General features: G+C 40.3%; 1 protein-coding gene across 10 annotated transcripts in view; it reads left to right on the forward strand.

The window, feature by feature from the left end:
* CALD1 (caldesmon 1) overlaps nucleotides 1-27302 on the forward strand; it is a 182659-nt gene extending 155357 nt beyond the window's left edge. For 4 of the 10 annotated variants that reach the window (XM_060107917.1, XM_060107918.1, XM_060107925.1 and 1 more), the window contains 9 exons: nucleotides 1895-2037; nucleotides 6290-6548; nucleotides 9346-9486; nucleotides 14099-14142; nucleotides 14241-14322; nucleotides 16372-16509; nucleotides 16979-17074; nucleotides 22492-22626; nucleotides 24733-24834. In XM_060107917.1, the coding sequence (XP_059963900.1) occupies nucleotides 1895-2037; nucleotides 6290-6548; nucleotides 9346-9486; nucleotides 14099-14142; nucleotides 14241-14322; nucleotides 16372-16509; nucleotides 16979-17074; nucleotides 22492-22626; nucleotides 24733-24819 (1125 nt within the window). In that variant the 3' untranslated portion in view covers nucleotides 24820-24834. Of the gene's footprint in view, nucleotides 1-1894; nucleotides 2038-6289; nucleotides 6549-9345; nucleotides 9487-14098; nucleotides 14143-14240; nucleotides 14323-16371; nucleotides 16510-16978; nucleotides 17075-22491; nucleotides 22627-24732; nucleotides 24835-24992 lie in introns of those variants that run through there. The other 6 variants (XM_060107921.1, XM_060107927.1, XM_060107920.1 and 3 more) reach the window with 5 other exon arrangements.
* The last annotated feature ends 293 nt before the right edge of the window (nucleotides 27303-27595 follow it).

Genomic DNA, 27595 nt, shown 5'->3' on the forward strand with positions numbered 1-27595 from the left:
ATTTTGGGGAGGTATCTGGGAAATATCTCAGACTCCAAAATAAGAGAAACGAGTTAGAGGGAATTTCTCTTTGTATAGTGCTCCACAAACTAGGAGATTTGACTCACAATTTCTTTCATGGGTTTCCTGAAATGGGACCCCCTCACCCTTAAACGTGTATTCCCAGATACTTCTTAACCAGGATATAAACTCCAGTCCATAGTTTCTGGAACTATACCCAACAATGGTAGGTCAAGATGAGAAGAGACTTGGCTTGCTTCCTCGTGTGCAATGAATACTGATTTACCAACAGGCAAGGATAGTCACCAAGGAGCCTTATTAAAGCTGTAGGACAGACTAGGAGCTTCCTTCTCTTCTCTGTCGCCTCTCAGGACAAATCTGGAGCCAAGAGGGAAACAACAGGATGAAAGATTAGGAAGGGATCGTCTAGTCCACCCCTTTCTTTTTATGTACATGGAGCCAGCATTCCAGAAAAGCTAGGTGACTTAAAGTAACAGCTAGTTTGTTGACAGCAATAGAACTAAAACTCGGATTACAAAGCTCTCAGAGAGAATGGCAAAATAACAGCCCCCCTCTTCAGCATGTCCAAGGGGTGTCCTAGATATATGCCCCTTGGAGAATGATTAAAGTCTTAACTGATTAGGGCAACATGGTAGTGAATAGTCCATCGATAGTAATTTAATCAAATAATACACAACAAAGGCAATCAGGGAAAGGACTACCGAAGGTTCATCAGTAAAGAGCAAAAAAATGTCCTCTGCTTAGTAAAACATGCACTTTGGCGGGGGGTAGGTATCTGAAGTATAACAGCTGCAAAGAGGTGAGTGATGAGGTAAGGGGAGACCATCCTGGGCAGTCCCTGAAGCCCTGAGTTCTTACGCCCAAACCCTCCTCCTTAGGTTTCTTTATAATGTTAGTGCTTTGTCACTGTTTGTCTTGAAATGAGAAATAATGAGCCTCACCTGTTTTCACACTCATTTTTTAAGAGTGGGTGAGATGATAAAGTAATTTGAACTCCTTTACCCCCCAAAAAGCTATGTAAATTCAGTATACTTTGAAATGATCTGTCTCACTTACTATGAGGAACTTGTAACACAAAACCCACACACAAAAAATTAAAGCTAACACCTGCTCTCCATGTATCACCTTCCTCTGTCTTCCACAACAATCATAAAGCCACTTCCAGAGACTAAATTATTACCTTCAATGGAAGTCAAAGTCAACCCTGGAATTTTTCCTGTTCCATTCTATCTTTAATGGTTGAGATGACTACAGACATGGCCCCACAGGTCTCTGAGTCATCCCACTAAAGGTAGGGTTATTATGTCTTCTATCCTGGGGACCCTAGTTATTCATTCGATTAAAATACTAGGGTGGTCTTCCTCTGACATCTGCCAACATTGGCTTGACAGGTCTGGCTCAGTAGGTTTCTTATTCCCTCCTCGACACATCTGTGTCCTTCTCAAAGAAGTGCCCTTCATCCAAGTAGAAATCTGTCCAAGCAACCTGGCCATTCTCCCATCAAGGCCACACTAATAATTGCTCCTCCCAGTGGGAACTGAAAACAACCACTCTTATGTGGAGTTCCCAGAGCACAATAGTTTCTAAATGGTAACACCTCCACTACTTTTGAAAATAAAACCTCAGTGAAATAAGGGATGATCTTGACCTCCTAAAATTGTGGTCAAGGTCTTTGCTCAGAGGCTAGAGGACCACACCTTATGCTCTGAGAATTTCCTCTGATTCCAGCTCTACCACATCATTCTCCAGTAGTTTGTTTTACTTCTGAGTTTTCTGGCTTCCTAACGATGTTGGGTCTTATTTGGTGATACCAACCAAAACCTAATTAAGATTATTGTCATTATGTTTCTTCCTGATATGTACCGTTGGTTAGATCAAAGATGAGAAGACTAAAAAGGACAAAGAAAGCAAAGAAGTTAAGAGCTTCTTGGATGGAAAGAAGGGATTTACAGAAATGAAGTCGCAGAATGGAGAATTCATGACCCACAAACTTAAACACACTGAGAATACTTTCAGGTAAGAAGTTGTGGCTAGTTAACAGTGACTGTGTTCATATGTGAAAAAATAATAGTAATAATCAGTCTCCCTACCCTGTGCTTCCAGACAGAAATGTGCTAACAGGCAACATACTTTTGTTGTGAGGTCATTGGCCATTGTCTTACAGATACTCAGTCAGCAGGTCTGGCTTTCAATCACTAACAGGAGACCAGCAGGCATTGTTCAGACAAGGTTTGGTCTGCTTTTCCCATTATTTGGCAAGGCAGATCATGCTTGGCAGCCATGTTTTTGTTCGCTGATCTAATATGTTCATGTAAGATCAGTTTATTAGAAAACATTATGACTGGAGTTGTCATTGACTCATTCTCTGTATGGTCCACCCAGCTTCATAAGAGACCCTTCTCAGTGCCATTTTAAAGAATGTATTTTCTAAAGGTTGTAAATAAATTGCTGCATAAAACTTAGATTTCCCTGTGGCCAAATACTTTGGAAGCATTGGGTTAAACTAAATGAGTCAGATCTCTTTACCACTTTGAGAGCCCTTGATGTTAATTCGCCTTGGGAATCTCTAAGAGGGAGGAAGAGGGCATGCAACTAATGCTCCAGTTTGGAAAACCCTCTTGCAGAGCTTCAGCTTCCCCTCCTTATCCCCTCCCCCATTATGGCAACTGATTTTAGGACAGATAGACAAGTATATGCAGGCACATCCTCACTTCTAGGTACGTTGACTATGGAGAGTCCCCCATCAGCTTTGTAGAAGGACTCAAGTTGCAGAAGCCTGCCATGGACACCTGGCTACCTAACTCTCTGTGCCCCATTCCTACACATACACTCCCTTCAACCACTAGTGCCAAATTCTAATCTCTGTTATGTCACTGGCTGCTGTGCCAGGTGTTCTGGAGAAGAGTCTTGGGTCCCTGTAACATGGATTCCCATGGGGTTGTTCTTTGGCAGCCACCTTGCCTGTAGACCCTGTTTTCCAGAACGCTTCAAAGAAGAAAGTTCCAAGTAGGTATTGTATGGAAGTCAGACTGCTCCTTACACCAAAGCTTGTGTAACATCCAGAAGCAAACGGAACTACTAAGGATGGACATTTCCAGCCGTTCTAAGATGTTACGTAAATATAGTTGTTCCCAAACAATTTTACTACACAAAAATTTGAGCAGAAACCTAGTCACAATTATCCAAAAGAGAGCCGAAAGCACATGGAAGAAAAGGTGTGCATTCAAAGACTAAATAAAGTGTGAAGGAGTGAGAAGGGTAGAACCTATAGATGTTACTTGGGATTGGCAAGAAAGTAGATGTAAAAATGAAGTTTAGGGGCCTCCCTGGTGGTGCAGTGGTTGAGAGTCCGCCTGCCGATGCAGGGGACACGGGTTCGTGCCCCGGTCCGCGAAGATCCCACATGCCGCGGAGCGGCTGGGCCCGTGAGCCATGGCCGCTGGGCCTGCGCGTCCGGAGCCTGTGCTCCGCAACGGGAGAGGCCACAACAGTGAGAGGCCCGCATACCGCAAAAAAAAAAAAAAAGAAGTTTATTAGGAATTCATAGAAAATCTAGAAATCAAGTTTGATTCAGGCTGATAAGCTGAGTGCACAGCTTGCTGAAGTGCCAGTAGTTTAATGTGTTAAAGCCCTAGAACAGTGTCAGGTTCATAAAAAGTGTTCAAAGAATATTACCTAATAATATTATTGTTTAATTACTTGATAGTTTAAAACATGTGTTGTAGATAAGAGTACAATTTTGTTAAGAGAAATAACATTAAAAAAATCTGTCAGTAGAAAGAAGTTTGGTTAACAATTGGCAAACTTGTCAGCCAGCTTCAGTCAAAGCTCAAATTAATAATTAACATGTCCATTGTTTGAAAATCCAGATAACTGGGTAACTCAAAGAGAGAAGTCACAAGGGATGGCAACAGATTAAGCAGTGAGAACCCGTAAATGGGACTCTTGCTTTAATTTTTCTATGTCTGGGCAGAAAAAAAATGAAACAAGCTGCCACCATAGTGTTAGTTTTTGTTTAGCTGCCAACATACCTTAGTTTTAGTTTCAGTTAGAAGTTGATGCCGATAGAAGCAGAGACGCCTCGTTTTGCTCCATAGAGTAATAAGATGAGGAGCCAGGAAGGGAGTAAGAGCCTCTATTTACCTTAGCTTAGTGCCTAATAGTCTAACTGAAAACAAGGTGTGTTCATGGTGAAAGGTCTGATGTTCATCTGAGCTTTCACCTAGCAAAGCCAAGGATAGAGGAAAGAACCTTCTGGAAGAAATTTCCATATTGGTGCTACCCTAATGCTGAGGGCATGCCTGCATATCTGAGCAGAGGTGATGTGGACAGAACTCTTGTTCCTGTTCTGAGCATAGCTCCTTTTGTTTGAGTTCATTACTGGTCCCTTTGACAGGCCCGTTTTCTTATAGCTAAATTGTTTTCTCTAAAACGTGACATGAAAATCTCAATTCAAGGAGCAAGTTAAGTACCCATCACCCAAGGAAACCACCAGTAACATTTTTTTCCAGATGCTCTCTATGTATATACATTCGAAACACACACACACACATACATATAGTATGTATATGTGTATATAACTATAAATCTCTATTTTAAAGTGATTCTTGCTTTGTGCATAGCAATGTATCTTAGCTCGCCTTCTATACCAGTGAATATAAGCCTACAGTTAGAGTGTCCCACTGGGTGGATGGGTCATGATTTATTTAACCCGTCCCTAATGATGGGCATTTGAATGCCCAATATAAAGACTGAGTGACACCTAGTGGAATCCAGAGAAGTTTCTCTAGGCGTGTGTTTTTCAGTCCTACCAAACACTAACATGATGAACCCAAAGAGAGAGCAAACTCATCTCTGAAGATGGAGAGACTTTAACTGAAAGGGGAGAGTTCCTCTCTGGAGTCACAGGCCTATGGACCTTTAAGACTGAAAAAGCAATACCAAGTTTTAAGGGATGCTGTAACCTTGAATGAGTTAAAAATAAAAGTTCCTCTTTAACCATCAAGAACCTAGCACAATATTTTTTTAACTTTTTAACCTCAACTTCGAGTAAGAAATTTTACATCATAACCCATTACACATCTACATATATATTTATAACTGAAACAAGCACATCAATAAATGGTCTTGGGCTTCCCTGGTGGCGCAGTGGTTGAGAGTCCGCCTGCTGATGTAGGGGACATGGGTTCGTGCCCCAGTCCGGGAAGATCCCACATGCCGCGGAGCGGCTGGGCCCGTGAGCCATGGCCGCTGAGCCTGCGCGTCCGGAGCCTGTGCTCCGCAACGGGAGAGGCCACAACAGTGAGAGGCCTGCGTGCCGCAAAAAAAAAAAAAGAAATGGTCTTTTCTCTTGTTCCATGCAATGCTCTCTGATGTTTTCTAGTTCATTTTTTAAATGCTAATTACAGTCCACTAAATAGATTTTCCAACCTGCAGCTTGAAAAGCATAGTCCTAAAGGACATAGTTTATTCAGAGCTACCTCATTATTTTAAAAGCACGAGATGTACCTCATTATTTTAAAAGCATGAGACGTACACATAAGATTAATATTGTGTAATCTTGAACCCATTTTCTGTTTTATTCTTCTTGCTTCATAGCTAGAAACACTGTGCCATTCTCTACATGGAATAAATGATACTAGACCGTAGTAATTCATCTGTTACAAAAGTGTCAGAAATGGGCTACCTATGTTCAGATATAGTTAAGAATGCCCTCACTACTTGTTAATGAGTTTTTAAACAAGATTTCTTCTTTTTGTGGCTGAATGATATTCCAGTGTATGTATTTTTACCACGTTTTCTTTATACATTCATCCATCAATGGACACTTGGGTTGATTCCATACCTTGGCTACTGTAAATTATGCTGCACGACCGTGGGGGTGCATATATCTATTTGAGTCACTGTTTTTATTTTCTTTGAATAAATACCCAGAAGTGGAATTGCTGGGTCATATGGCAGTTCTACTTTTAATTTTTTGAGGAGCCTCCACAGTGGCTGCATCCATTTACAATCCCACCAACAGTGCCTATTTGCCCCCATTGTACAGTCAAGGAAACCCAGGGTAAGTGGCAGGGCAGGGACTCAGATTCAGACCTGGAGATTCCAGGTGGACCCCAACTTACCCCTTGGACAGGTGTGAGGATCCACTGTCCAGTGAGGGCAGTGGAGATTTCGGGGTGGGATGCAAAGCCTGCAGACCGACATCCCCTCCCTAAGGCGGGAGGAGGGGGGCTGCAAGGCAGACGTGTGTCCAACTCCTTTGCAGCCGCCCTGGAGGGAGGGCCAGCGAGGCCAAGGAGGCTGAAGGTGCTTCCCAAGTGGAAGCCGGCAAGCGGCTGGAGGAGCTGCGCCGTCGCCGCGGGGAAACTGAAAGCGAGGAGTTCGAGAAGCTCAAGCAGAAGCAGCAGGAGGCGGCCTTGGAGCTGGAGGAGCTGAAGAAGAAGAGGGAGGAGCGAAGGAAGGTCCTGGAGGAGGAGGGGCAGAGGAGGAAGCAGGAGGAGGCCGAGCGGAGAGTCAGAGAGGAGGTAAGGCGGGTGCAGCGCGGCCCGTCAGGCGCCTTACGTTACCCGAGCCCCTGAGGACGCGTCTCGGGTGACCCTTCCAGCCCCGGAAATAGTTTCTTCCCAGGTGAACTGCGGCAGCTCTTTTGAACATGAATTCTTACAAATACATTTGAAGATTAATCAGCTTGCTGTGTGCTAGGCATGGTCCTAAAACTTTTATCCACATTAGTGTATGCAATTCTAAGAACTCTCTGATATGGGGCGTCTTCTCATCCCCATTTTACAGATCAGGAAACTGAGGCACAGAGAGGTTTTTGTCATTTTCCCCAGGTCCCACTTGTCTTAATCCATGACCCTGTAATGTCCCTCAAGAAAGAGCAGTTAGCAGAGAAGGATGAAAAAGTCTGCAGATTGGTTACAAGAACCGAGTCACATGATCATGAGAGTTGTTGTTTTTTTTTTTTTTTTTTTTTTTGCAGTACGCGGGCCTCTCACTGCTGTGGCCTCTCCCGTTGCGGAGCACAGGCTCCGGATGCGCAGGCTCAGCGGCCATGGCTCATGGGCCCAGCCGCTCCGCGGCATATGGGATCCTCCCGGACCGGGGCACGAACCCGTATCCCCTACATCGGCAGGCGGACTCTCAACCACTGTGCCACCAGGGAGGCCCGAGAGTTGTTTTTTGATATTTGAAGAGGTTTTATAGAGAAGATTCTCAAAAATAGTTTTTGGGGTGTTTTAAGTGGAAGAGTCAGTAACTAGATTTTCACAGGCAGTGACAGTATTGTTCGTCACTGTATACCCAGGACCCAGCCCAGCGCCAGGCATGTAGCAGCCACCCCATAATTATGAACAGATGAATTTGTTCTGTCTTTTTAAACAGAACTGAAAACAACAGATAAAGTTACAAAAAGGCAAATTTTGAAAACTGAACAAGCGCCTAACCAGCTACTGTAAGCATTGCTACAGTTTACAAGGTGCATTTTTTCCTTTCATCCTGAGGTACATTATTCTCATTTTATAGACAAAGAAGTGGAAATCAAATAGTTTGAGTAACCTGTGTGAAGTTACTTGACTAATAAGTGATAGAATTGGTACTGAGACCCAGCTTCTCCAACTCAGCCTAGAGCTTTTCCCACAAATCTTTGGAGATAGTGATCTCCCATCATTAAAAAATATGTAAAAAGACCTTAGATGACTTTCCAACATGGATCCTATACAAACATTCCCTGAACTGTGGAAAGTCTAGATAAATTATTTCAAGGTCTCTTTCAACTCCAGCTCTTAATGAGCCAATGATCTTTGGTTAGGAAGTAATTGGGATGATAGAGCTTTAGAATCAGACACTCTGCCACTGGCAAGCTGGGACCTTGGGAGAGTCACTGGACTACTCTGAGACCTCTTTTCCTTAACTGTGAAATATCTACTTTCAGGATTGTGGCGATGATTAAATCATTGTATTCAGGGTGCCTTGTACATAATAGGCACTCAGGAAGTCATAGTTATCATTATTGTTATTATTGTTATCTAGAGAAGCAGAATATCAATGAAAGCAGAAGGGAAACGTGAACTCTGAGAAGTGGATTGGACCTAGGAGATGATTTGGTCTAACCTCCTACCAAGCACAGTGTCTTAGTTCTGGCTGCTGTAACAAACTGCCATAGACTGGGTGGCTGATAAGCAATAGAAATTTATTTCTCATAGTTGTGAGGCTAGGAAGTCCAAGATCAAAGTCCAGCAAATTCTCTGTCTAGTGAGACCTCACTTCCCAGTTCACAGATGGCAGTCTTCTCACTGTGTCCTCACAGAGCAGAAGGGGTAAGAGAGCTCCCTGGGCCCTCTTTCGCAAGGGCACTATCCATTCATAAAGGTTCACTCTCATGACCTAATCACCTCCCCAAAGCCCCGCCTCCTAATACCATCACTTTGGGGGGTTAGGATTTCAACATACGGATTTTGGGGGGACACAAATACTCAGTCCATAACACACAGGATCTTTCTGCAACATCCTCTGAGAGATGACCATCCGGTCCCTGCTTGAGAACATCCAGTTTGAAAACTACGAAGACTACATAACTCTCTCAGAAAATTGTTCATAGAGGTTATGCAGCTTGATGAGAAGACAGGGGAGAGGATTTTAGGCCAGGAGTGAAGCACAGAGGGGTTCATGAGACAGACTGTAAACATCTGTGATTTCACCACTAGGGTGCAGTATCTACACCAGTTCAGGTTTGTCAAACCATCTAAAATAATCTACTCAGCTGAGGTGGGGACAACCGTGAAATCGTCTCTTGTACAATTTAGTAAATATAGTAACATACACTTGTATAACTTTGCACGTAAATCATCTCATTTGTCTTCGCAACTCTCCTAGGAAGCAGGCAGAAGGGATACTTATTTTCCATGCACAGCATGGAAGGTCAGTCTTAGATGACTTGACAGGATGATGATGACAATGATGATCGTCATGCCGAGCGCTCGTCTAAGCATTTTACGTGGGCTTTCTCATTTGATCCTTGTTAAAGCCCTGGTCAGTGGATATTATTATTATCCCCATTTTACAGATGAGGAAACCTAGGCACAGAGCAGGTAAGTAACACGGCCAAGGTCGCACAGTTGAGAAGGGGCAGCCCAGAGTGCTTGTCGACAGTTAGACTCCCAAGCTCAGGCTTAACCTCTGGGGCCACCCTTGAGGAAGGGATAGCATCCTTTCTAGAACCTGGGTCTTTTTCCTCTGGGACTATGCTTTCCCCTACAGCACGCTTTCCTTTCGGCTTGAAGCTGATATTGATGTCCTTGTTATTTGTTCTTTCTCCCTTAGGAAGAGAAGAGGAGGCTAAAGGAAGAGATCGAAAGGCGACGGGCAGAAGCTGCTGAGAAACGCCAGAAGGTGCCAGAGGACGGCTTGTCAGACGGCAAGAAGCCCTTCAAGTGCTTCACGCCTAAAGGCTCATCTCTCAAGGTATTGTTTCCCCAGAAAACCTTCTTATCATATGTCTATTAAAATATAATAGAAATGCGATCTTAGCCCCTGATTTAGTTATTGATTATTCAAGTTTTGCTTCATTTATCTTTGTGCTCCTTCTTTCAGCAATTTCACAGCTTCTTTTTGTTTTCAAGATATGGAAAGGAGAGAAAGTGGAGACATTTTTGTCTGTTGTTTATTAGATCTTTGGTATACATTAAAAAGACCTTTGGTGATTATCTCTGGATCTCACTGACCCACGCCCTCCACATGCCTTATTACTTTGAGCAAATAAAAACGGAAACATTTAAACTTTATAAAGTGGGCAAATATATTTTAAAGGTTTAAGCTGCTTTTCATGCTAATGTTCATTTTTTTTCCTTTGTCATTATTAAGAGCAGCACAGCTGGAAATGGTACATGTCAAATTTTAAAGCCGTTATCATGGGAGGAGATGAAATGTGACTCAGATAGGCTCCTCTGCCAGGATGAGTTTGGTCCGACTGCTGCCTTCATAGAGTGTAATTCCTAGTGACTTGGAAGTGCTGCTGAAAGAAAAGAGAATGAGCAGGAAGGAGCCAACTCAGGGAGATAATGGGATGGTTGCCGTGGAGGAACAAGAGCGCAGACTCAAATACACGTTTTTGCTTATACAGTTAGCATGTTCTGAGTACCTGACACAGTGAAAATACTCAACAAGTAGTTATTGAATGAATGCATGAATGAATGAATCTTCAGGGATTGGAACTTTGAGCAGCTTTTAGTTTATCCTCATTTTCCATCAACCTAGGTAGGTTACAAAGCACTGACTACAGATAAAGCCAGTATAGAATCATAGCCAGGCTCCAGCTGCTTAATGTGTGCATGTGTGTATCTGTCATTGTGTGTGTGAGGTCTAATGTCCACACTAAAATGATCAAAAGCCAGTTACTTACGTTTTACAGTTGTTACCTGTTTCACATGAAAAACAGTATGTTTTATCCCTAGATAACTTCACTTAGTCTTTAGCATTGTCTGGGTCCCAGTCCACCATAGTTCTAACTCCTCCCAGATAAACTCCTTATACTTGAACCCTCATCTTAAGAGTGGCTTCAGGGGGAATCCAAACTAAACCACAGGAGGATTTTCTTATTTAATGTTTGATATTTATAACAAATCTAATGTGCGTTATGTGCTATGAAGGCGAGAAGCACAAAGCGAGGTCACCGCCCCTAGGGCACTAATATAATTGACTGCCTCAGGAGAATTCAAGAATTACAAAGGTAATGAAGTGCAGACTACCAGCTCAGTGAGGTCTCTAAGTGGGGCGTGCGAGGAGGAGAGAGAGGCTTTGTTGAGTAGGTGAGCCTCATTTATGGATCTGAAATTTGAATTTCATAAAATCTTCCTATGTCACAAAATATTCTTTTGATTTTTTTTTCCAACCATTTAACAACGTAAAATGTTCTTAGCTTTTGGGTGGGTGGAGGACATGGGCAAATGGGCCATGGTTTGCCTACCCCTACTGTAGGAGAAAGAGCAGAAAGGCAAACCCTGCTCGGTTCAGACCATCTCTGTGCAGGCACCAGGTCCCTCCTCAGTCTGGGTCCTTTTATTCCTGGCTCATCAATAATTAAAGAAAACCATGTTCTCTCTCTTTCAACCTTCCTTCAAATGCCACTCAAGCTAAGCTTTCCTTGAACTGTCTTGGGAACATGAGGGAAGTAGTAGTCATCTAGACTTCGAATTTGTACCCTTTTTTTTCCGAAGAAACTGCAACCCATCCTCCTCCAAACATCTCTCTACCTAGTTTCCAACTTAACTTCTCTAGTGTTTCCATCAACCAGACTCCTGGGTTCCCAGAAAGCCATTTGTCTACTCACTCTGGTAGAGGGGCACGTGTGAGCAACCAAAGTTGATATGTAAAAAAGAAAAAACACATTTTTAATTCCTCCGTAACAGAGACATGCTTTCAAGAACAGACAGTCTAGTGCTTTTCTCCATAGTATGTGTGTTGAAGAACCTGCTGTGGCTCTTGTTTTAGAACGTAATATCATGTCCTACAATTGAATTCCTGCAACTATTGATACTCTTGGCCCTGCAACTTTTATAAATGGTCACAAGCTAACATTGTCAAATGCCAGTGGGAGGAGAAACATTTGATATTTGACCTCAAGATATTATCAACTGGTGTATTTTGTTAATTTCTCATGACTTATATTCCTTGTCTGAGAAGCTCAGAACCTGGTTTCTCATAGTTAAATTATGCTAGCAGTAAATGATTTTTCTTACATAAGACATGAAAAGAATACGTTTTAAGTCAATTAAATTTAGAATTTTGTTTTCATATACTGGTGGTGGAAGGAGTGTGGGGTGAGGAGAGTGCCAGTTTGCTGCAATGTGTGGGGTCTTCCCCTGAGTTTTACTGGGACAACACTGCCACCTCTTGGTCTTCAGAAGAACCAATTTCCCCCTTTAAACTCCCTACGCAGGAGGTTGAATTTACAAATTTAGTACAAATTGTTACATTGCCCAGAGTCACTAAGGGCAGGAATTTTCTAACAAGAGTACATCAGTAATGGATGGTAAATCCTGATAAAATGTGATAATGAAGTCAAGCTGTATTGAATATTGTAGATACAAAAGGAGAAGGTAGAGTCTGAGAGCCTCTGTAATGTGAATAAATGTGATGGCCAAGGTTAAGAAGATGATCCCCGAGTCAGAACGATGCTAGAGGTGCTACAAAGCACAAGTCTCATCTCTACCTCCCCTCTCCACTGGCCTTCCCCCACGCTGAACGGTTCTCCATTCTTCAGTCCCACCACTCTACACGCCTCTTGGTTCCCCAAATCTTTGTATATGTGTTTGCTCTGCTAGAAATGTCCTCTCCCCTTTAACTCATGCACTCCCACCCTCACTTTCATGAACTCATTTATAAAGCTGTGTAAACTATAAACTACAAATCTCAGCTCAAACACCAGAACATCTGAAAAGCCTTCTCGAACTCCCCCCATTTTCTTATCTTTAATATGGTACCTACCACTGAATTTAAAATTTTTCATTTATGTGTTCTACTAGTCTCCCCTACTGACTCCTTAAAGAATTGGAACCCTGTCTTATACATCGTTGGGTGTTCAACTTTATGTAATAGGTACTCACATATAATTTATTGGTTGGTTGGTTGTTTGACTGACAGGTTGGCCGGGTTAAATCAGGATGGATAGATGGGTGAACAATATTACAAGTGCCAGTGCATTGCGTGGTTCTAATGTGTTTTACCTCATTCAACTGGGAACTTTTTCTGCAGAAATGCACTTCTAAGTTTATGTTAAAATCAGAAAAATAAGATTTAAGACCCTTTACATCTCATAAACTCAGGGATACCTATAGCATTCTTTTGCATAAAGTTTTATGTTTAATGAGTTTGATTTTATCTTTGTAAGAGATCATTGGAAAGGATGAAGTGCCCTAACTAATATCTTTAAAAGTATTATTTGACTGATATTAGGAGTGAAGCATGTTTTCCAAAAAGCTTAAGGGTATTTATTAATAATCCATGAGTCCCAGGCCAACAGTCCAGAAAAAGCCATGACATCTTAAAGATTGTAGGGGACAGTCAACCACACCAGCCTACGGTAACTGTAGCCTAGTAGATTCCTTGGCTGCCCTGAACAGGGCAGAAAATGGACCTGTGTGCTTTGCACATGCAGTCATATGTAAAGAAGCTTTTGCTATTTGCTAATGATAGGTGATGCGTGGCAGAGGATACTTCTAGCCTGGAGTGGGTATCATGAGGAGTCCACAGATATTTGCTGACTTATAAAGAACATCTGGATTTGAGTGATGGAGTTTCAGTAAAATATAATGTTTGATTTAGCAGCTTTAGTTGTAGCAAAATTTCTGGCTTTTAAAAAAATAACTTATTAAAAATGACTAAACTGCCCATCGGTGTATATCCATAGCGGTTTCTCTGGGCTTATTTCCTTATTTTCCACTTGGACTAATAGGACCTTCATGAGAGGCCTTAGCCATTCCTGATGAGCTGTGCCCCAGTTTCACTCATCCCCACCCCCATCTCCTATATTCAGGGCAAATTAAGTTCAGCAATAAGTTTGACAGCTATCAAATTAGAAAATCAGGCTAAGCAGTAAGTGAATAGTTCATAGTTCCTGGTTATCTTTCTTATATATATAAATATCAAATCGTTATGTTGTATACCTAAAACTAATGTAATGTAATATGTCATTTATACCTCAATAAAAAATAATGGAAAAAATTTTAAGTACATCAGAAAGCAAAACAAAATTGTTTTAGTCTCGAAATGTAATTATTTTGCCCTTGATTTATATTATTTCAGAGGCATTTTAATTCCACTTTGTCTAGTCTTTGTCTCCAGAACTTCATATTTCTCTATCTTCTGCCAGTCCTACCTTCGTCTCCCAAACCTCATTATCAAATACCTTGTACGTAGTTTTCCTCTCTAGCAAAGGTGCTGTGCACAGCACCCTCATACTCTTGGACACTCTTTGGTACTTTTATTCCCCGGGTTCAGGGAATATAGTAGTATGGGCTGAGAAACACTGTTTATAAACTAAAAATATTAACTGGTTTTATTTTTTTCCAATTCCTAGATAGAAGAGCGAGCAGAATTTTTGAATAAGTCTGTGCAGAAAAGGTAATATGGTTGATTGTTGAATTGAGAATCATCAGCCATTACATGTACGAAAAAATTCTCTCATTTTCATGTATGTATGTGTGTGTTTATGTACTTAGCAGTGGTGTTAAATCAACTCATCAAGCAGCAGTAGTCTCCAAGATTGACAGCAGACTGGAGCAATACACCAGTGCAATTGAGGTGAGAGATGTCCTCAGAGTTATGGTCAAACAGAAATCAACTCTGATTATATAAATAATCATAGAAACACTTAGGACAATAATCAAGTCCAGTAGTGTTAGAATGTTAATGATGTTTTATAACTAGTTAGAGAGAAAACAATAATAAAGACACATTATAGAAGAGTTTTAAATAAATTATTGTTTACTACTTTCCGCCTGTATTCTTTAGTGAGGGTGTTACTTTTTTTTTTTTTTTTTTTTTTCTTTTTGCGGTATGCGGGCCTCTCACTGTTGTGGCCTCTCCCGTTGCGGAGCACAGGCTCCGGATGCGCAGGCCCAGCGGCCATGGCTCACGGGCCCAGCCGCTCCGCGGCATATGGGATCCTCCCAGACCGGGGCACGAACCCGTATCCCCTGCATCGGCAGGCGGACTCTTAACCACTGCGCCACCAGGGAGGCCCGGTGTTACTTTTTTTAATGAATGAGTTTATTGTTATTTAAATATATTATTTATGTGTTCACAAGTATATCTTCAATATTCTTAATTCCTTATAAAAGGTGTTCCCATATATAGTTTAAACAGGTCCCTTACACAACCATGATTAGTCCTCTTTTATCTATAAAAACTTTTATTATCAAATAAATTGGTAATATAAATTAATATAAAGATGATAGCCAGCTGGAATTTAATGAATTTCAAATTGATTATTTTATATATGAAGGATCACATAGTTTTATGCTTCTGTCTAATCCAACATTTTTTCCACCCAGTTGACCTAGGGGTGTTACTCTATTCAGAAATAATGTACTATATTTCCAAGTACCAAAGCACTAAGAGGGTAGGGTGCCATTGATCAAGATGTGATCCTGGTTTTTTTCTCCTTTGTGTAGACTTTAGTCAGTGGTGTTAGTTGCCTGCTATGAAGTAATTGGATCAGTTTGATTTGATTTCTCCTCTCTTTTGTACTGCAGAGTGGAGATACCTATAAAATAGTTCATAACAAATGATAAGAGGGAATAAGAAAGAGAGAGGTCTGGATGATTTATCAAGTGAATAATCAAGTCTTAACATTCAAGAGGAGATTTTCAGAAGATTAAATGGCCACTAAATTATAAGACAAATTGCAGATAGTTATTTTCTGTGGTTGAATTGATCACAGCTCTAACAGGGTTAATGAAGCCAAAACGGTGGCTTCAGGCTTCACATAGTCCAGCAATGGTGCCACTCACCCTGGCTGCCCACCTTGATGACACATGCCACAGGCCCCAAAGCAGGACCAGGAGAGAAACTGCATGATTTGGGGTACGCCCATCGCTACTGCTGGAAAAGTGTCTTGAATGCACACCTTTCTTTTTACACCCATTCATTCCTCCTTCCAGTCTCCATGCGGTGGTCTCTCAGTCTTTCAGTCTTTTAGCACACCCCCGTCTCTGGTCCTTGGCATGTACTGTTAGCTCTGTGTGGAACCGTGTTTTCTCCTTCCTTCACCAGCCTCTTTCAAGTCTTCCATCAGATCTGGGTCTGCATGCCACATCCTCAGAGTAGCCTTCTTTACCCCCCTAAACTAAGTACCATTGTCCTATCGTGTGCTCTCTTGGCATGCTTACGGCACCATACTCATCTTTCATAGCACTTACTGCAATGTGAAATAATAGTGTATAACTAGTTACTGTCTCTCCTATTAATGTCAGTCCACTGCAGCTTACAGAGTGGACTGTCTTGCGTACCACCACGTCCCCAGAGCCTAGCACAGTGCCCTGCACACAGCAGGCACTCAAGAAGTGTCTGTTGTAGCAATGAAGTAGCATATCACCTTAACAAGAAACGGAGTCCCAATGAAAAGCATATTTCACTTTCGAAAGATCCTCTGAAGTAGATATAATGGTTTTTTTGGAGGCAGAGATGTCATCAGAATGTATTTTCACAGCAGAAATTATGACTTATTTTTGGTGAAGGCATTTACACAGTGAATTTGTTAAGTGATAGTGTTGAAGAAGACAAGGTTACTACAGTTTTACGAGCGCAAACTTACCAGCACCAATCCTAAAAATAATTCACATACTTCAGGGAACAAAAACTGCAAAACCTACGAAGCCAGCAGCCTCGGACCTTCCTGTCCCTGCTGAAGGTGTCCGCAACATCAAGAGCATGTGGGAGAAAGGCAATGTATTCTCATCACCCACTGCATCAGGCACGCCAAATAAGGTGAGCAGAGGATTGCCGTCTTTTAATTTTGGAGGTTGGGTTTTTCTTTTTTGTTTGTTTTTCTTTTTTTTTTTTTTAGGAATCACATAGTTAATTACAAAAGCAGTGAAAAAGGTATAATTCTTACTTTCTTTTGCAATGACCAAAAAGCAAGCTCAGGAAGAATGTGTTCCTGAGGCTAATAGACTACGCACTGTGTTCTGGCCACAGGCCTCTAAATACGGTACCCGGAGTTAATCACTGACCTTGGGGTTGGGGGTAGGAGAAGTGCAGGGGGAAGAACACCAGATAATGTACTCTTTAAATATCAGGTTTAAGGTTTATTTTTGTCAAAATATTCAATATAATGATCAATAATTGATCAGTGTTATGTGAAATAATACTGGATAATATTTTGAGGTTGCTTTGAAATTTTCTTTCCAGGTAGGTTTTTTTTTTTCTTTAATATTAGATGCTTGGCCTTTTGTAGGAAACAGCTGGCTTAAAGGTGGGGGTCTCCAGCCGCATCAATGAATGGCTAACCAAAACCCCAGATGGAAACAAGTCACCTGCTCCCAAACCTTCTGTAAGTAGCTCCAGGTTCTTCTGAATTTCTCTCATAGCTCAGCTTCCAGCAACAGAAGAAAACAGGCTGTTGGTCTGTTTGCCTGGGAAAAACAAGGCCCCTGTTCTTGGTCGTGACTGCTGAATAACAAACAAGGAGGGCTTCAGATTGAGAGAGAACAGTCACGAGCGCTGTAATTACCCAGAAGGTAAAATGGGACCATCACCTCTCCACCCAGAACGTCGAGGCAGTTCAGATTTACACTCTTAACTGGTCTGCATGTTTAGCTTCTATTCTATAAATTACAGATAGGAAGTTGAAAATGAAAATGTCAAATTATCTTGGCCATTTCTCTGTCAAGGGCACCCCTAGACTTATTCCCAAAAGAATATGTATGTTGGCTATTTGAACCCATGTTTTCTAATTTGCCTAATTTCTGTAACTTAACACAAAAATACAGTTACTGGGTAGTTGTTGAAATAATTGCTGTAATTTTCTTGTCAACACCTCCAAAGGAAAGCCATTAAAAAAAAAACAACCGTAAAAGTAGAAACTATCAAAACTGGTTATGAATGTTATTTTTGGAAATTTAAAATTTTCTTATTAAGTGTGGCTATCTTACTATAAAAATATTCTTTTAACCTTTTCACTGAGTGTATTTGGTCATTGTCTTGCGTTTATCGTTCTAATCAAAAACCTTATTAAGCTCCCTACTGTATACTGGCGAACTTTCTCTGTTAAGTTGGCTTTTATACCTTTGTTGGTGCCCAAGGCAGCCAAAGCTCAACTGTCACAACCGCCCCATTCCAGAGGTAGAGGAAAAGCTTTCCAAATCCTAGGCCTCTGCACTGTTGAGCATTTAGTTGCATCCCTTTGCTCTCCCTCTCTCTCTCTCTCTCTCTCTCTCTCTCTATATATATATATATATATATATATATTTTTTTTTTTTTTTTTTTTTTTTTTTTTACGGTACGCGGGCCTCTCACTGTTGTGGCCTCTCCTGTTGTGGAGCACAGGCTCCGGACACGCAGGCTCAGCGGCCATGGCTCACGGGCCCAGCTGCTCCGTGGCATGTGGCATCTTCCCGGACCGGGGCACGAACCCGTGTCCCCTGCATCGGCAGGCAGACTCTCAACCACTGTGCCACCAGGGAAGCCCCCTTTGCTCTATATTTAGTCTCCAAATTCACTAGAGTTTTATCACTTTTCCAATTTAAGAAGAAAAGAATGGAAATATTTCCATACTTTTCTTGGGTACAATTCCTTGTAGTCAATTAATATTCAGCTTGAGATTCTCTGCATACGGGCCTCACAAGAGGTATAAAACTAATGTAAACCCAATTTACAATTGGACAGTCTTAATATATTGAAAAGAAAATCTTTTTCCTCTCCCAGTAGATATAGGAAAGGGGCCCTATAAAAGGAGACAGTCGAGGTGAGGGATCATACCCACAAAGTATGTGATCTTTAGTGCCTCAAGTTTCTCCAACACCCCAGGTGACATAAAGAGTGGAAATTATTTTTTAAATGGCAGTTTATATAAAGTTTTATGGTTCCAGATCAGTGATTATTAACCTTTTTGAATTCTGGATGCCTTTGAAAACCTAATGACATGTAAAGACCCTCTCCCCCCAAACACTGCATATAATACAAGTTCAGCAAGTTCATGGACACACTGAAGGTTTCTCATGACAGCAAAGATAAAGAGAAAAGGGTATATGTTTTTCTTCTTTGATGAGTATGGTACATTGCTAAAGGAGATGGTCACTTTTTCACATGTATTTGCAACCTGTTTCATTTCTATCCCAGATTATACTCATGTATTTGGTTCAGGACTTGACCCATACTCTTCTACCAACACTATAACCGATAAGTCTATCATCCAAGTCACCCTAATGGGAGGGTTAAAAAGATTCAATACAGTTATTATTATAATAGGTATAAATGAGTCAAGGTTTCCACAGAAAGCCCCATTTTCTGGAGTTACTGACGGCCTCCTAAAAATGGCAGGACAAAAAGGCATTACAGGGAAATTACAAAATCATTGCCTGCTTTATCTAATATTTAGCAAGTAATTTGCTAGACCGTCTGCTAGAGGATAGAGGAGAAAAGGCAAGAAGAATGTGGCAATTAGTATACATCATAATGATCTTTTTTTCCCCATGTCCCATTGGATTTGGTAGATTAGTGTGGCTTCCTGAATAAAGGCCAGGTTGAAACAAAGCAATGTGTAATTGATGTTGTAAATAAAAGGGCAGTTTGAGTAGATCGTACTTAATATATAACTTTGAGCTTTGTGCACATCCCAAGAGTAGTAGGCCCAGCAATGTGCCACATCATGAATAGGAGTATGGCAGTCTCTTTGGGGAAAGATATAACTTGGAATTTAGTAAGGCAGGAGAGTAACTCACAGACACTACGGATCCAGCAGAAAAGAAATGAAAATGTCCAAACTGCTGGAAAGGGCTGGACGGATCCTGCAGATACATAAAACTTGTCAGGCAAAAGGTTAAGTCCCGGAAGGCAGCTTAGAAAGACAGGTCAAGCAAAGATTTTTGTCTAGGTCTTGTCCAGGGGGGTCTCACACTGGTGGCCTGCAGCTAAGATCTGTGTAGTCAGGGCCACTGTGCTTTATATTCCTTCTTTTAAATTATAATTTGAACATGTTTTTAAGGTGTGGAGGCATGCATTCTTTAACTTGTTGATTCCTTCTTTTTTTAAATTTTCTTACACCAGCCTCTTCAGGCATGTGTTTCCAGCCTGGCCCTTCATGGCAGGCATGTGAGTTTGACACCCTTGGGATTCTGGTCAGACTGACCCTTAACCCAGGATGTTACCTAAAGTGGTAAGACCATCCTGGTAAGACCCAGGATGTCTTACCTAAAGACAGCAGCAAATAGGAGGCTCCCAAAGGCTCCCTTCTAATTTGGGACCAGAGGTGATTTATTCTCAACCCCTTGTTTATATTCCTTGGTGTGTATGGGTGAAAGGGAAAGCCTGGGTTTGTGTTTGCAGAAGTATGGCATGTGGCCATTAAGGAAAAATCAGAGAGATATTCTTTTACCAAAATAGTGCTCACCCAGTGAAACCTCAAGAACCAGGAAAAGAGTAATCCATGGGATTAGTGTCCAGTTCTAAAATTCACTGAAGAGAAAAACCACTCTCTGCTACTAGTTACGCATTAATTTTCATATAATTAAAAGTGCTCAAAAGCTTGTCAAATCAATATTATTTGGGTCTCTGAAAACTAGTAACTTATTTAAACATTGATTTACACCTGATTCTTTACTGGGATGTCTATTGCTATTTGTGGGTAGAATTTATAGGACTTCAGTGTAACTTTGTAACTGGAATTCAATTCTAAGTATGTCTGTTGTATCTGGTTAGTCTGTTCTTTGTGTCTAAACTACATGTTATATACAGCAATTAAAATGCTAATTTGTCTTTCTTTTTGTTTTAAAAAAAAACCCAACATTGTCTTTCTCAGCTGAATTTTCTTCTTCATTCTTTGATCTCTGGTTGACTGGAAACCTGCTTCCCTGCCTTCATTTCTCCCTCTTCTTCTGGAGTGGGTCTTTCTCTAAAATGTAGGCTGGTCAGGTAATTTCATTTATACTTCCCATTTGATTTAAAATGCCAATTTACCACTCAGTTGTTAATATTTTCTTAAAATGGACTCTTTAACTCTTTAAGTGATCCCAAATGATTCATAGGTAGGATTCAAGGAAAATACAATTCATTTTCTTTAGTAGAAGGGTATTCATGTGAAAGAAAAATATTTTTCTTATATGAATCAAATAAATAAAGTAGTAATAGCCACTTTCCAGAGCTTCCATTAGATGTTCCTAATTATAGTTTCCAAATTTTTAAAACAGTCTTCCAGACAATTTGGCAGCTTCTACTTACATTGGCGTATGTGGTGGAATTCTTCAAAAACAATCTGATTTGTTGCTTACTGGTTCCAAGTTAAATAGGTGTAACTCTCTAATAGAATATCAGGAATCCATGTCACAGTGAAAATCCAGAAATTCAGTAAGATTAAGGCAAATCTGAACTGCTTCACATGGTAATGTTTTTAACCAGTGCATTTCTAGCGTTGCAATCTCAATAGTATCTACTAAAAAAAATACATGTCCATTCAGACTGGTGTCCATGGATAAATGTAGTTGCTATTAGCTTTGCCTTCCTAATGAGAAAAGGGTTTGCCAAAATCAACATTACTATTTCAGTAAAATACATTTATTTTCTGCAAACTACCTTTGCCAAGTACTCATATAAGCAAACGCTGGAAGAAGAGTAAATGGAAACAGAAATTTGGATCCTTATCCAAACCAAATTAATTATGAGGTAGTAAAGAAAGATTCAAAGATATATAGCTGTCATCGATCATATTTTAGTGTTTTCTTCCCAAGATCTTTACATGTTCTCACATATGTCATCCACTGTCACTTTCTCTTATGGGTACACTTTGTAGTAAATGCTTAATTTCACGGGGCTAGGTGCTCCTGATACACTTCTGAATTACCCCTTGCTCCTCAGGAAACACAAAATGATTTTAATCTGAGGAAAGTGCAATTAGAAAAATGTCTTAGATTGGGCTGCCCAGAAGCAAACCCTAAAATAGTGGTTCGTGTGCAAGTAGTTTACTTGACGTGAAGAAAACACTACAGGAATGAGGCAGGAAAAGAAGTCAGCCAATAAAGAATGTTTATTAAGCAAGTCACTACGTGGGTTGTTAAACATAATCCTGCTGGGAAAGCCTGAAAGCCACCACAAAACACATGCTTCCGAGCTATCCTACCTGAGGCGTGAGTGAGTCTGAGAAATATTCTTGCACCCAATCTCATGGGTGAGTGGCTGAAGACTGCCCCTGGGGGTGTTCACTCCCTGGATGTCCAGCCTGCCTCCTGGGAACAAAGTGGGCATCTGCAGCCAGAGGAAGTCCTCAAGCAAAGAGATGCAGTGTTGGCCATTGAAGTCCAGCTGGTACACATTAAAGTCATAAGGGCTGGGGGCCATGGGCAAGGCACCAAAGAAAAGTTAATTGGCAAGGGGTGAGGTCCTTATCCAAACCCCTCAAAATTATTTAAAACTAACCTATGCTCGATTCACTTCTAAGGACATAGAAAGTTAAAAATTGGCTATCTCATTTTAAATATGCTTATATTCCCATTTTACTGGTCAATAAACAGTTAAGCCCTTGGTGAATGACAGGACCTAAATGCTGGATCGTTTCAGCCCATTCTCCTGTCACAGCATAGGTCAGGGTCCGTATAAAAACAAACAACGGCTAACGATCCTTTTGATTCAACCCATTTCAGATGACTAGGATAAAGTGTATTACACAAATAAACAAACAACAGATGTGGTGATTTATTTAAACCTGGCCAGAAAATATAAAGAGCCACCCATCAATTTTTTCTGCTTTCTCTTCGTTAGGATTTGAGGCCAGGAGACGTATCTGGCAAGCGGAACCTCTGGGAAAAGCAATCTGTGGACAAGGTCACTTCCCCCACTAAGGTAATCTTCCAGAAGATTTGTTTTTCGCAGGTTCTTTGCCTGCTGTATCCTGCAGTATCCTGTCCCAGGGTCAAAAAAGAAATAGTGCTGATCCACAGAGCCTTGTCTGGGTAACCATCAGTTTCTAAAGACTTGTATATGGTACAGTGAAAGGCAATGTCACGGAGCCTTCAGCATGGTAGGTTTGTCAGTCATACAAGGTAAATAGTCTAGATCCGTGGGATGGTTCCCAGTAAGACATTCTAGAAACACCATAGTGGTAGGGCTGTTGAAAACAGAAGGCTGTGTGGTATAACCATGGTCTACATTTCCTTACAAAGTCCAGGCTTGGAAATCAGAATTTGCAGATCGCCTAGGAAAGAATGTCTATCTCCTTGAGTAGTTTCAAAGCTGCTTTCTGGAACCATTCTAAGGGGTTACATTGCCAGCAGCCTAGGACTCAAGGCTGATACAGCAAAAAAATTGAAATAATATTCAAAAGTTAGCAAAATTTGCCACCCTATGAAAACTAATGGCTAAGAATGCTTGGATTTGTCTTTCTTTGGCCTTCTGCTCATCCTTCACAAAGTGGCCTCTGGTCAATATCTAAATGATGCACAAACTAAAAATAGGACCCCTTGTTGTACAAGGAGCTAATTCAACTCCTAATTCCCCATTCAAGTAATAATTCCAGTCTTCTCCCTTGGTAGAGGGAAAATTGAAAAGAGAAAAATCAGAGAGCAACAATAAGTAAGATTAGAATAGACTGCTCATGGGCTGATGTAGAACTCTATACCCAGAAGCACTTTTTAAGCAAACTCAGGACTGAAGAACATCTCAAAGGCAACTGAAGAATCTCTACAACTCACCGAAGGGAGAGAATTGCTTCCTCTTTCCTACTTTCTACGACGTGCTGATAAGTATGGTGCAGCTTCCTGAGTGTGTTACATCTTCTCTATTAAGTTTTCTAAATAACTGCTAAATATATTCAAAGTACCAGTAATAATTTTCACCATTACAAACCACTAACATGTAATGAGCATCCACCATATGCCTTCTCAACCTACATTATCTCATTTGACTCTCCAATCACCATTATTATTACCCCCATTTAGAGCTAAGGAGAATGAGGCACAGAGAGATTAATTACCTTTCTCAAAGTCACACAGCAAATAAGGAGCAAAGCCTGGATTAAACTCAGGCAGTCTGTTCTGAGCCTGCATCCTTAACCATTATACATGCTGCTTTTTTTTAGGATTGCATATTCAGCAGAAAATGTAAAGTTCTAAAGTTCCTTATACAATTTTCTTCTGGTGGAATGGAGGGGAATCATTTTTTAGTTTTTTTTTTAAACAAAGAATGAACTTTTGTTGGCCTAAGCCATTATGACCCTTCTCGAAATGACCTTTCAGAAATGATAGTCTAAATGTTTATATAGTCTCCTTTCTGAGTAGGGGCTGTCAGCTTTCCATAGGCCATCATCACAGGTTTAATACATCCCCTCTGGACAACATTCCTCTGAACCAGGGTTCTAGGAAGTAGAGTAAAGATATGATCTGGAATGGTAGGTCTCAGAGAACACCACTCACATACAACATGAATGGTACTCCCTGGAATTATGCAATAATGTGTGTGGTACAAGGTGGGACGGTGACAGGGTGAGACTTCATACACATACATACTGCCCCCTCCTCCTTGGTCTATACCACACAACTCTTTCTACAGTAATAATAATAACATAACCAGCAGGCCCAGAGCTGAGTTTGTGAGGTAGCAAAGTAGGTAGCTCCTTTGGTCCGAAATGTCAAATTCACTAGTATCACGCAGTAATCCCTTTGAAATGAAACTATACAACACATTTGAAATTGCAGATTCATAACACTTTAACATTTGTGAATACCTCAGCAAGAATTTTTAGCAGCTAGCTGAGGGAAAGAAATGGTGTACAATAAGACCATTGGTCAGATAAGTTTCAAGGGTAGGGGCATAAGAATAGGAGGTAGGAAATGAAAAAATAGGAGAAAACTAAAGATAAGCATAGTCCAGTTTACCATCACGCCTTGATGTGGCTGAGACAGCCATTCAGTCATGCGTGCCTGTCTTGGAACACACATTATAGAGTCCTGGCCCTTGTAGTAAGTAGTGTTTAAAGAAAACCTCCTTGACCCTGAATGCCATGAGCAAGGCTCAAGATCAAGATATGAAAAGGGGAATATAAAGAAGAAAGAAAGAGGAAAGCAAAAAAAAAAAAAAAAGAAGAAAGGATAGACTGAAAGAAGAGGAGCATATTTGAATAGAATGCCAAAAATAATCCTCCCTTTCATAGACATTTATTCCTGCCATATTATCATTGTTTTTTGTTTTTGTTTTTTTTTTAATTCTGACACAAAATGTCTGGCTGAAACACCATGGCCTGACGACTTAAAGCTCTCTTCTCTTAGCAGGTTTGAGACAGTTCAAGAAAGAACCCAAAGTAGCCGCTCAAGATGCTGGACCAGCTCAGTTGAAGAGGGCTAATTTGCTCTGTTTTATATTTATGTTGATTTACTAAATTGGGTTCATTTCCTTTTGTTTTGTTTTTCATTATCCCAGTAAACCCATGTATATTATCACTATATTTAATAATCACGGTCTAGAGATGTTCATGGTAAAAGTATTGCCTTTGCACAGGAGCCTGTTTCTAAAGAAACCCATGCTGTGAAATAGAGACTTTTCTACTGATCATCATAACTCTGTGTCTGAACAGTGATATCAACCACATCAGAAGTCAACAGAAGGAGATTCAAGTTGAAAATTGCCTGAGGAATGTGTGCAGTATCCAGAAAAATGAACCATAGTGGGGTTTTTTGTTTTTTTGTTTTTTAAATACAGAAATCATGTTGTTTCTGCACTTTAGAATAAAGCATGGAAGAAATTATCTTAGTAGGCAATTATAACACTTTGTGAAAGAAACCCATTTCAGATTTTAGATACTACAATAATGATTGTCTTAAAAAAAAAGATGTACTGTTAAGGTATTACTTTTTTCATGCTGATGAATATCTAAATTGGATTTTGATGTTAGCTGACAGTGGTACTGATTTCTTTAGGTTGGTTGCTTTGTGGATTTCTTTGGTAGTGATAGTGAACCACATTTTAGATGACGTGATCATGTATGTATGTGCATACACATATACAAACACACTAATGGTAGAAAGCTTTTTTATGTGCTAGGCTATTATATTTAGCAGTATGTCCCTGTAACTAGCCAATATCACTGCTTTTTAAAAATTAAAAATCACAATATTATATTAATATTTCATATTTGCCAGTAGAATCATGGCAGAATAGGTATCGATATGTTTCCAATGCCCAATAACCTATAAGAAAGAGATTAGAAGTGTCAAAATGAATTGACATTTTCTATAAAGCATAGTATTTAGTTTATAATTAAAAGCCGTCTTGAAGTCCAGTGTGAATTGTACTAAATCTCAAAGCTTGCTCCAAACTTCATTCTTAAGAATCAAGTTCACAATCGGTTGGCTTAGATGATGTCTGAGGTCTCTTCCTTCTCTAAAATTTAAAGACGAGAATTTTAGTGACAAAGTTGTACAGATTGGAATTCCATGAATAGGCGTACTATGTCCAACTTTGGCTAATCGCTGGAAGCAGAAAAGTAAGCAAAAGCCAATATTTAGGAGTCAGGACAGTACTTCCATCTTTAACATACTGAAACATCTTTTTAGTTAAACTTTTCTACCTTTATTAGTCATTGGCACTTGCCATAAGTTGATAATGTGTTGAACTTTCAAAAAATATATGTAATTTTTATTAATTTTACCTTTTTCCCTAAGAGCCTATCAACTCATCATTTGTACACACACAATCCAGGTATCAGATCTTATTTTAGCTTATAAGCGTTCATCTATTCTTCACAATAGATGATAAAAGAGTACTCTAGTGTCTTGGCAATATGTTCTAGCATAGAGATATACATATAGTGTAGTTCTATAAACGTATACCTCATGACTTACCAAAATTGTCTTAGTCTCAATTCCTACCACAATGAGGGAGCCTCCCAAATGACTCTTTTCTAATCCACAGTGTTCCCCTGAGAGAGCTAGCCAGGGTAGGGCTGGCATGAGGAGTGACCAGTGCCTTCCAAAGTCCATTTTCCTCATAAATCAGTAGAGTTGTTGAATCCTCTAGCTTTTAGCACATCTGGGCCAAAGAAAGTAAAGCCAGCAATATTGCACAAGTCACCCATCCATGACAGAGTAGACATGAGTCTATGATAAGATGAACTATAATTCACATGCAGTGCCTGAGTTGGCATTGACTTCCAGCATTCGAGTGAAATGGATCAAAGTTTGAATTAAGGCCTATGGCGAGATAACATTTCTTTGTTGTACTTTTGAATAAGAGCTTCTCCTGATCACTATTATATATTTTTTTCTAGAAAGTCTAAATTTAAGAAGAGAATATATCGATCGATCCTGACTTTTATTCCAATATTTGGATGGAATAAGTTTTAGGGTAGAATTTTGTTCAGTTTGGATTTAATTTTTTGAAAAATAAATTCCTTGTTTACTTGTTTGATTACAATTCTCTCTGTTATCTTTTTAAGAAGTAAAACTGCAAGGTGACTAGCATGTTCTGTGAATCTGCCATTCCTAAAAATTTTATAAACACGATATTTTTCACTGATAATTGATTGCTGCAATAAATATATATTGTGAAAATGCATCCACAATAAACGGAATTCCTCCAAATGTCTTTGCCTCACTTATTTTTATGTACTATATTGATTACAAGAGTTCTATCTGATGTAATAAAGATGATGGTATAGCAAAATGCATATTTCAGATTGAGTCTTGGTTTCATTCTTTAAAGAGGAAAGCCATTTCATATTTTTAAATACTTATTACAGGCAATTTTCCAACAAAATTTTAAAAATTGCTCTGGTAGGGACTTCCCTGGTGGCTCAGTGGTTAGGAATCCGCCTGCCAATGCAGGGGACACGGGTTCGAGCCCTGGTCCGGGAAGATCCCACATGCCGCGGAGC

This window comes from Mesoplodon densirostris, chromosome 9 (genome assembly GCF_025265405.1).
Source record: "Mesoplodon densirostris isolate mMesDen1 chromosome 9, mMesDen1 primary haplotype, whole genome shotgun sequence".
Taxonomy (NCBI): Eukaryota; Metazoa; Chordata; class Mammalia; order Artiodactyla; family Ziphiidae; genus Mesoplodon; species Mesoplodon densirostris.